We start from the raw sequence: 11,429 nt of genomic DNA, 5'->3' as shown, positions 1-11,429 counted from the left end.
TTCAGCGGATATTGAAATTATAAATTATAAATTAAATCCAGTTTTGTTAGATCCGAGGGGCCGAAGGGCCGTGTGTGTTAACAAAACTGTTTTTAATTTTATGACTTTTATTCTGTCATTCGTGGAAAATTGTCTGGAATACGATGTTATACATGATTTTCAGTATGGCTAACAACTGGTTCTTCTAATCTAGCGGATATTGATCGGTTTCGTAGCCATATACTGCAAATAATTTTTCTAGCATCTCAAACACACAATATAATTCAGTCTGTTCTTCTGTCCGTTAAGCTCAATATATCAAAACAATGCACAATACAATCATGAATATTATTATTGAATGTGAAGAAAAAGAAAGAATTATTTATATATTTTTTTCAGTAATATTTGATGATAAAGCAGTGTTGGCAGTTAACAGAACTGAAACAGGCAAAAATAACTATAATGTATTAGAGATTCATTAATTGTTAAGCAAATTTTATAATGGGTCAATAAAGTTCTGGCTACTCTGTTTTTTAGGAGTACAAAATAATGTATTTTAATTGGTGAATATGGCTTAAACATTAAAAAGCGCTAAACCCATTCTACTCTTCCAAAAAATATCTTTAGGAGGATAAAATCTACTCTTGTATTTGAAATTTTTAGGATTGAATAGGGGATTATGTAAATTAATTACGGCCAGATTAAGCTACCTTTTTTTCATTTATAGTTATTTATGTAAACAGGAAAATCAGAACACCTAGAAAGGTAATCTTTGTAAAATAATCCCTTAAAATAGTTAACACAGATTAAGATTTTAAAAATAGACAAGCCTAACAAATAATTGGTTTTAAATAGACAATAACCATACTATCATACTAAGCAAAGCATGCAGATTAGCAAAATTACAGACATATAAAATTTTGGAATAACCTCTCTTCCCCTTATATAATGGCTTATATTTAATTAAATAATATGGGGAGGTTTTCTTTGCTAAACTTTGAACTTTGAGGGATACATCTAAATGCATTATCAATTGAAATATGTTTGAAAAAGGGTAATTACCAAATAAGAATTATAGAGTAGCTTCACTGTTTATTTTCTAGAGAGTTAAGGAGAGCAACTTATTATAGTGGAGATAGTAATAAACTCATTTATGAAAGGTAAATACTTTATTCGGGGATGGATGAGATAATGAACAGTAAATTAAAGTACATTAAATTTTATAATTACTTTCCACTATTAGCTTAAAATGAAGGTTAACATTGATTATTTCGAATCTTGATTTTGTTATAATAATGGGAAATTTTGCTTATTATAATTAGAGGGATGGAAACATAGATTACCAATTGACCCAGTATACAGTGGCGAGCACGTGATTCAACATGGGGAGTGTGAAACCATGAGGTTGTGAAAAAAGGGGAAAGCAGGCCTATCTAATATAATTTTAACGCTAAACTATTATTATTGTAGAACCTATAGTGACAAGCATATATGTGAATTTTTCTATGGGATGTATCCGTTTGACGAACAGCGATGCTCTATTAGAATTGAGTAAGTTCTATTCTATTAGTCCATGATTATTTTAGATTTTACAAAGGAGGTTCGATGTCTGTCTATCTGTCTGCTAAATCATCATCAACCTATTGAACATATTCTTAATCCAGAAAACTTCATATAGGTTTTAAGGGGCATGTTTTATATGCAGGGGCGTGCTGATGAGGGGGGTGTAAGGCAGGGAGTAAGGGAGGGGACAATGGGCAATTAATTCAATTTAAGAGGGTTCGCTGAAAAGCAATAAAAACCAGATTTTTCAAAAAAATTTTACCAAAATTGTTAAGGGATCATGGTAACCAAATTAAGAACAAAATTAGTTCTAAGAAAAAAATCATTTACTTGAAAATTAAATTATCAACACATCACAATGTAGTAAACATTCTGTAATTAATCACTAGAAAAATCTTGGTTAGAACTACCACAACCCTTCTTATATATTTATACCTGACCCCAAAATTCAAGCGGTTCTTAGATTATTTAATACATAAATATCACAGTAGAGTTTCTATACATAAAAAGACATTTTCTTGGGAAAAAATATTTGTTAAAACCTGCGATAAATAACAAACTTTTCTGTCTGCATATTCAAAACTAGCTCAGCTAGTTAGCGGGGCATTGCTGCGCAAGTCCCCAAAATCAGTAAGAATCTGCTGTATTCGTGCACATTCCCTTTAAGCCAGTCCCCAAAGTCTGAGACTCCTAAAAAATTGAATATTCGATCCATTGTCCCCTCCCTTACTCCCTGGGTGTAAGGGCAAGGGGGTGGCAACACATTTGTAATAATGTAAAACATAATATAGGTATATCTATCTGTTTAGTGTACCTAGTTCAGAGCAGCAGTATGTATATCTAACAAATCAAACAATGGATTGCAGCCCAGGTTAAATTTTTTTTCAATTTACAAAAATTTTAAAAAATAAAGTTTAGATAATGGAGTTTTTGATAAATCAGGAAATGTCTAATTTATTTTTAAAAGCGAAGCTTTTCTATAATTAGGGTCGGTCCGTCCGTACGTCCGTCCGTCCGTAACGGATAGCTTTTTTCGTTAATTTAGGCATGTTAGAATTGTCCTATCGATTTTAAACTTTGCATGGTGATTCCTGTAGAAGTTAGGTACGAGTTTGAAAGCGTAGCAACTCTATAATCATTACCAGACTGTCCGTACGTCTATTTTAAACATGTTGATTCTTTTTACATTTTTAACAACAAATTTGTATGTGACCTAATTATCCGATTGGTCTGATTTTTGGTATACTGATTCCTGGAACAACAAAGTACAATATTATAAGCGAAGCAACTCTATAATCAAGTCCTAAAAATGTAAGTATGTCCATAAACATTATCCTGTATCATGCAGCTTTTCAACAAATTTACTTACAATTTTGCTTTGACTCTTATACATTTACATTCTGATTATTCAGTTCTGACATTATACAAGTGTTAATGTCCGTTTGTCCTACCGTTTCAGAGCTTCGCTTTTATGGATGTTGTCATCCTTGTTTTTAGATGTAAATGAAGTATTTTTATTCCAATTGTCTAAATGCGAGGTTGTCAAAGGAGAAAACTCTACCCACTTCATAATAACGTAAGTATAGCTTACTCTCATTGGCTCCGCCGCCACCAACTTTAAGACGCCACGGCTTTACCAGAACAATGATTTAATTTGCTACTTCAGATTACCTAAAAATTGACCTGCGCCTGTAGCATGCTTTTAAAAAATTTAGACTTTTATCTTTTTCATAGTAGCGGCTTCGCCCCTTAAGACCTCTAGGGGCATCATAGAAGAGTTGGAGTAAGAAGTTTAAGAGGCCAATAGTCCAATTGAAATTTAACAAAAAAGTATACATATAATTAAATTAAGAAGCTTCGCTGTATAAAAGATTACTTACTAACATTTAGAAATATATAGATATCTTTAATGCAAAAATAAAATTAATAGTTTACATTTTTACAACCGGCTCAAAAAAAGAAATAATATAATCCTTATTATTGTGCCGGAATAGTTATTTCTCGCATCGTATTATAAACGGCTTTCCGCGGATATAGAATGTACAATTATGAGATTAAAACTAGTTTTTTTAGCCCCGAGGTGACAGTCACCGGCTAAAAAAACTAGTTTTAATCTAATGATTGTACATTTCTATATTCGTAGAAAGCTGGATATAATACGATGCTAGACATAGTTTTTTCGTAAGGATGAGAACCGGTTCCTATCCACCGGATTCGAATGAATACGAGAAAATATTTTACATAAGATTAAAATTTATTTTATTACTTTAGTTTAAAAAGAATTCCAGTGAATGCGATATTCACAATCTACATTCCATCCTTGATTCTGTTGGGCATTTGTCAGGTAGGATCATTAAAACAGTAAAGATTAAAATTTTAAAGTTAGTATGTTTTTCAACCAAGACATGAAGATATATTTCGATTTTAGCAATCATTTTCAATTCATTTTGTCTAAAAAAATATTGGTATGAGACATTAGATAACAATAAATATTATCAAAGATATTTAACATAATATATGTGTAGAAAATATAAACAAGGGTAACACCATCCATAAAAGCTAAGCATGAAAACGAGCATTACCACTTGTATAGTATTAGATAGAAGTTGAGGAGCAAAATTTTATTTTAATTATAAGTATAAACCAAATTTGTGTAAATTTGTTGCAAAATTGCTTAAATGTAGGGTACTTTTGAAGAACAAACTTAATATAATAGGATAATAATATCATACATAAAAAACTTTATGGTTACGATTCTAGAGATTTCATGCAGATAGGATAATTATAACATACATAAATCAATTATTAGTGCTAACCGTTCCATACTTACGGGCGGGCATACCCTATTTATAGAAAACTTTTCTTATAGCTAAGAAAGGTTTCGTGATTTTTTAATTGTGATTTTAATAACAATGGAGGGAGTGATAAATATCTATAATACAAAGTAGAACGATGTCTATCTGTCTGTTTGTTTGTCTGTCTGTTTGTAGCGAAGGATCTCGCTAACCGCTGAACCGATCGGGTTCTCCTTTATAGGGTAGCTTCTTATAGGTCCCGGGAAGGTTTATAACTATTTTCTTGGGGGGTGGGACACCCCCAACTCCCCCGAAAAATGAAAAATCCCCCCCCCCAAAAAAAACTAAAATGAAATAGTGGGCTCGACTACCCCCCCCCCCAAAAAAAAAATCCCCCCCCCCCCAAAAAAAAATAAAATTTTTTTTTAATTTTTCTTTTAAATCTAAAATGCGTAAAATTGGTTTGATTAAACCTCTTGGGGCAAAGCCCCTAGAGGCTAGGGGCGAAGCCGCTAGTTTGTATATAAATTGATAAATTTTCGATAATCTATTTGTGGGTGGTAAAGTAAAATAAACTATTGAATTGTTTTTCTCCTTTGAGCACATCTATAATCCATATCCCCCCTTCCCCCCAGCCTTAATTAATCTATTGATAAGGTCTTTTAATCTATGTTTTTAGGCTACTGTTTACTTCAAAGCTGAACATTTCAAAACTGCAGTTCCCGTAGCGATAACTACTCTTCTAAGTAAGAATAGTTTTAGTATAAAATATAAAATATTAACCCGATTTTAAAGCTCTCAACGGATTTGGAAAAAGCAGGCAATTTCTAGTTCAAAAAGTTTTTCAGATCAGCTCTAGGTCTTACCAATTTTTGTGTAGGTCGATCTTTACACACCTACTAAAAAATTTTTGGAAAAAAAAAATTTTTCGTCCGACTTTGAGACCCAATAAGTACCCTTAATATTCATCTCACAAAAAATTCATTTTATACTTTTTTGTAGGCAATTTAATAAGGAACAAATTTGCTTTTATGTTTTTTTCTGTCATTTGAAAGGAACATAGAGAAAAAGGTCATTTAATGAAGGTAGGTCGAAATTACCGAGAATAGCCCCTTACCGAAACTTCCCCCCCCTTACCCTACCCTGTACACCTCTGTAACTAGAAATAATTATTATTATATTTCAGTGATGTATACCCTGTACACCTCTGTAACTAGAAATAATTATTATTACATTTCAGTGATGTATACCCTGTACACCTCTGTAACTAGAAATAATTATTATTATATTTCAGTGATGTATTCCCTGTACACCTCTGCAACTAGAAATAATTATTATTATATTTCAGTGATGTATACCCTGTACACCTCTTAACTAGAAATAATTATTATTATATTTCAGTGATGTATACCCTGTACACCTCTGTAACTAGAAATAATTATTATCATATTGCAGTGATGTATACCCTGTACACCTCTGTAACTAGAAATAATTATTATTATATTTCAGTGATGTATACCCTGTACACCTCTGTAACTAGAAATAATTATTATTATATTTCAGTGATGTATACCCTGTACACCTCTGTAACTAGAAATAATTATTATCATATTGCAGTGATGTATACCCTGTACACCTCTGTAACTAGAAATAATTATTAGGTGCTTGCTTACATGTGAAGACCGGAGCACCGAAACCCCCCCCCCCCCCCGCTTAGTTTTGACAAAAATCAAAAATAAGGGGGGGGTAGTTTTTTAACCCCCCGCTTAGTTTTGACAAAAATCAAAAATAAGGGGGGGGTAGTTTTTAACCCCCCCCCCCCTTAATTTTGAAGAAAATCAAAAATAAGGGGGGGGGTAGTTTTTTCACTGTACAACACGCCAGAAAGTTGAGTGAGGTAAATCAAGTAAATCCAGTATACCAGAGGGGAAACCTTATTACAGGGATATTCATGTTTTGGGGCATAATTTCCTTATTTATTGACTTTGGCCAGTAAAAGGTTTTAATTTTGCGCAAAATAATTATTATTATATTTCAGTGATGTATACCCTGTACACCTCTGTAACTAGAAATAATTATTATCATATTGCAGTGATGTATACCCTGTACACCTCTGTAACTAGAAATAATTATTATTATATTTCAGTGATGTATACCCTGTACACCTCTGTAACTAGAAATAATTATTATTATATTTCAGTGATGTATACCCTGTACACCTCTGTAACTAGAAATAATTATTATTATATTTCAGTGATGTATACCCTGTACACCTCTGTAACTAGAAATAATTATTATTATATTTCAGTGATGTATACCCTGTACACCTCTGTAACTAGAAATAATTATTATTATATTTCAGTGATGTATACCCTGTACACCTCTTAACTAGAAATAATTATTATTATATTTCAGTGATGTATACCCTGTACACCTCTGTAACTAGAAATAATTATTATCATATTGCAGTGATGTATACCCTGTACACCTCTGTAACTAGAAATAATTATTATTATATTTCAGTGATGTATACCCTGTACACCTCTGTAACTAGAAATAATTATTATTATATTTCAGTGATGTATACCCTGTACACCTCTGTAACTAGAAATAATTATTATTATATTTCAGTGATGTATACCCTGTACACCTCTGTAACTAGAAATAATTATTATTATATTTCAGTGATGTATTCCCTGTACACCTCTGCAACTAGAAATAATTATTATTATATTTCAGTGATGTATACCCTGTACACCTCTTAACTAGAAATAATTATTATTATATTTCAGTGATGTATACCCTGTACACCTCTGTAACTAGAAATAATTATTATCATATTGCAGTGATGTATACCCTGTACACCTCTGTAACTAGAAATAATTATTATTATATTTCAGTGATGTATACCCTGTACACCTCTGTAACTAGAAATAATTATTATTATATTTCAGTGATGTATACCCTGTACACCTCTGTAACTAGAAATAATCATTATCATATTGCAGTGATGTATACCCTGTACACCTCTGTAACTAGAAATAATTATTAGGTGCTTGCTTACATGTGAAGACCGGAGCACCGAAACCCCCCCCCCCCCGCTTAGTTTTGACAAAAATCAAAAATAAGGGGGGGTAGTTTTTTAACCCCCCGCTTAGTTTTGACAAAAATCAAAAATAAGGGGGGGGGTAGTTTTTAACCCCCCCCCCCTTAATTTTGAAGAAAATCAAAAATAAGGGGGGGGGTAGTTTTTTCACTGTACAACACGCCAGAAAGTTGAGTGAGGTAAATCAAGTAAATCCAGTATACCAGAGGGGAAACCTTATTACAGGGATATTCATGTTTTGGGGCATAATTTCCTTATTTATTGACTTTGGCCAGTAAAAGGTTTTAATTTTGCGCAAAATAATTATTATTATATTTCAGTGATGTATACCCTGTACACCTCTGTAACTAGAAATAATTATTATCATATTGCAGTGATGTATACCCTGTACACCTCTGTAACTAGAAATAATTATTATTATATTTCAGTGATGTATACCCTGTACACCTCTGTAACTAGAAATAATTATTATTATATTTCAGTGATGTATACCCTGTACACCTCTTTAACTAGAAATAATTATTATTATATTTCAGTGATGTATACCCTGTACACCTCTGTAACTAGAAATAATTATTATTATATTTCAGTGATGTATACCCTGTACACCTCTGTAACTAGAAATAATTATTATTATATTTCAGTGATGTATACCCTGTACACCTCTTAACTAGAAATAATTATTATTATATTTCAGTGATGTATACCCTGTACACCTCTGTAACTAGAAATAATTATTATTATATTTCAGTGATGTATACCCTGTACACCTCTGTAACTAGAAATAATTATTATTATATTTCAGTGATGTATACCCTGTACACCTCTTAACTAGAAATAATTATTATTATATTTCAGTGATGTATACCCTGTACACCTCTGTAACTAGAAATGTTCCTAAAACATCAAACCTAAAGGTAAAATTTTAATTTGTGAGAATTAAGGAAAAAATATCATAGAACAATTTCAATTAGCAAAGAAGGCGTCTTAACTTTTATTTTTATAGCTAGTCTGTGTTTTTAGTAAGTAGTAGATGTAAAATTTTCCATAGAATTCAGATATTCAATCGGTTTTTTTTGTAGACCTCTTATTTTTTAAGACACCTTCTTTACAAGAATTTGTATGTTAGTATTCGCTATATAATCTTATGTACATAATTATTCTTGTCCATCACAATATTTTATTGGAAAGTGCAATATTAAAAATAGAGAATCCTACTTTTCCCATTGTCACTCCAGGTTTTCACCCCTCTAGTAAAACATCTAGTAAAACCTTGCGCACGCCACTGTTTAAGTTTTATTATATAAAAAATATTTTAGTTGATAGACTATTGGTTGCTATTTCATCTGATTGTGCCGTTCTTTGTTTTTATCATTCTCTACAGGTATTGTTTAGTATCGCCTCTACTGTATAATTAAGTCATAATCATGAAACTATTTTAGATGATCCTTTTCAAATCTAATTCTTTGTCTACTTCATGGTTATGTGTTTTACATCTTTAAATTAATCTTTAAATATTTATTATCTTTTTTTAAATACAAGGGTCACCAAAGACGTCCAAGGGGGGGAAGGGTAAAGTATGGATTACCCCCCCCCCCCCAAACGAATTGGGGGTGCCGTAGGTAAATACCTCCTCCCAAACAATTTTGGGGGGGTAAAAAATAAAAAATCTCTAACAAAAAAAATTTTTGCGCCCTTCGCTCGCATTTTCAATACTAAATGTTTAATAAAATTTAAATTCACCCCTGCCAACAGATTTCAGGGGTTGTGATTACACCCCCCCCCCCAAGCAAATTTTACCCCCGGGGTAAAAATTTTTTTTTGGGGGGGGGGGAAATTTGGCCCCCCAAAAAACGAATTACCCCCCGCCCCCTTAAAAAAAAATTTACACCCCCCAAAAAAAAGCTTGGACGCCCCTGAGGGTAACAATATCCATAAAAATGAAGCTCGACATAATATACAGTGTGGGGCAAACTAACATTAACAAATGTAGAAAAATGAATTAAATTTAATTTATCAAAATATTTTAGAGTTGATTATAGAAAACCATTGCATATAACACTAAACCTGATCGTACTAGGAATTATTATTCTATAAATAAAGAGAATAAATTATTTTCAGGAAAAAAAACGACTCTCTATAGTATTGATTATAGAGTTGTAAGACTTATAAATTATAACTAACTGTTAAAAGAATCAACATGCATAATTTGAAATCTATAGAACAGTTCTAAACAATGCTAAATTTACTATAAGAGCTATTTTTTACGGACTTACTTAAATAACATTATTTTTCTATTTAGTCAGGAACACTGGGTGTATCCTGGAATTTCTACTTCAAATGCCATCAAAAAACAAAGTATGCCATGCCATTGAAACCAAGGATATATTAGTCCATAAGTAGCACAGCTTCAGCCAGGTTAATATCTGCATTTACGTCGCAGATAAAGTATTTGCGCTTTAATTGGCGTACTATGTTTCTCACTATAGAGGTTTTGCATGTATTCAGGTCTGCGTAATCTCTAACAAATGTTAAAACTTTTATGAGAGACGTACCACTTACACTTATACAGATTAGGGAAGCTTTATTTCGGTTTTTTTTGAGGGAATGTAACTTTTTTTTCATGGAGCGATTATTCTAGGGAGGTTGGTGGTACCCTCCCTAAATTAACCCGCGACCGTGGCTCAACACGTAGCGCATCCGCTCGTCATCGGGAAGGTGGTAGGTTCGAATCTCGGCCCGACACCGCGTCATAACTAAAGACATTAAAAATGGTTCCCACTGCTACTATGTCAGATGCGCGACGTAAATAGTTAGAGTGGGGGGAATGCCTTGGCCCAGAACAGGCGCAACTCGCTACCATGCACAGTTGGGACTTCTCAGACAAAGGTCGTGCATCTCAGAGAGTTGGTTGTCTGATGGGTGAATGGACGCTTTACACCGCAATCATAAGTATTGTATGTATGTTTCAAGGTGCGAGGAGAGAGGTCTAGTTACCTAGTACCCGAAGCGACACCTAGCCCCCTAGAGTCTTAACTCTTAACCCTCCCTAAATTAATTATAGACCTTCCTATCACCTATAAGAAGCTACACTGTAAAGGAGAACCATATCGGTTCTGCAGTTACAGAGATCCTTTAGGATCTAAACAAACAAAGTTATTGATCTAATGATTTTACAAATACGTAAAGAGGTATTTAAAAAAATCATTTTTAGAGGCATCAAACTTGGAAGAAATTGGAAAGAAGATCGACTACATTGGCAGATATATTCTACCTCTTGTAATTCTACTCTTTGTTGTGTTCTATGTTATCACTGTTCTTATTATCACTGCAATCTGATAATTTTCCTATGTAGATTGAGGTTATTAGAATAAATATACTTTTAGCTTGTCTTTAATTTTTTAAGTGGCCCAAATAGGCAATTACTAGTATATATTTTTATCTATTATTCATTTTTGGCCTCATAAGAAGATCAAAATAAATATAGGTGAATATGAAATAAATGATTTCTTCAATCTTTTATTTTTATTAATTTTTTTGGCTGAGGCTCCTGCTTTTGTAAAGGTGCTAGGCTGTGGTTGGCTACGGCTGAAACTTATTGGGTGGCTTAAGATCCACAGGGCTTACGAGGTGCATAAATTCAGAGCGGCTGATTTGATAATAATTGGCTTTTGATTAAAAAGTGAAACACTAGAAAGGGAAAAGGGTTAAATAACTGTATCTACCCATAGCACTGCCCTTGTGCCCTTTTTCAATTGGGTCATTGAAAATTAACCCATGGTGTGGTATGTATGTATGCAGGAAATAATTTGGTAGCAGACGAACAAGGTCATTGAAAAGAAAGGGAGGTAGTTATCTGTTTATACATTTATACTATAGATCTGTTCTCTAAAATCATGCCAACAGAGACATCCATCTAAACGTTGAAATTCGAAAACTTTCATAAAAAACGATTTTAAATTTTTTTTTTTTAATTTCTATATTAT

The 11,429-nt window shown here is 32.6% G+C and overlaps 1 protein-coding gene across 1 annotated transcript; it reads left to right on the top strand.

The window, feature by feature from the left end:
* Window positions 1-722: 722 nt before the first annotated feature.
* LOC145327775 (gamma-aminobutyric acid receptor subunit beta-like) lies at window positions 723-10,846 on the top strand. Its single transcript, XM_080171331.1, has 11 exons — window positions 723-744; window positions 1,083-1,139; window positions 1,450-1,530; window positions 2,352-2,413; window positions 3,040-3,118; window positions 3,814-3,886; window positions 5,017-5,083; window positions 8,302-8,360; window positions 8,763-8,827; window positions 9,746-9,801; window positions 10,658-10,846. Exons 3-11 carry the CDS (start codon window positions 1,490-1,492, stop codon window positions 10,780-10,782), a joined length of 627 nt encoding a protein of 208 aa, XP_080027457.1. The 5' UTR covers window positions 723-744; window positions 1,083-1,139; window positions 1,450-1,489; the 3' UTR covers window positions 10,783-10,846.
* The last annotated feature ends 583 nt before the right edge of the window (window positions 10,847-11,429 follow it).

Source organism: Acartia tonsa, chromosome 9 (genome assembly GCF_053477335.1).
Source record: "Acartia tonsa isolate MP-2025a chromosome 9, ASM5347733v1, whole genome shotgun sequence".
Lineage (NCBI taxonomy): Eukaryota > Metazoa > Arthropoda > Copepoda > Calanoida > Acartiidae > Acartia > Acartia tonsa.
The sequence above is the reverse complement of the archived record's forward strand: the minus strand, read 5'-3'. Positions and strand labels throughout refer to the sequence as shown.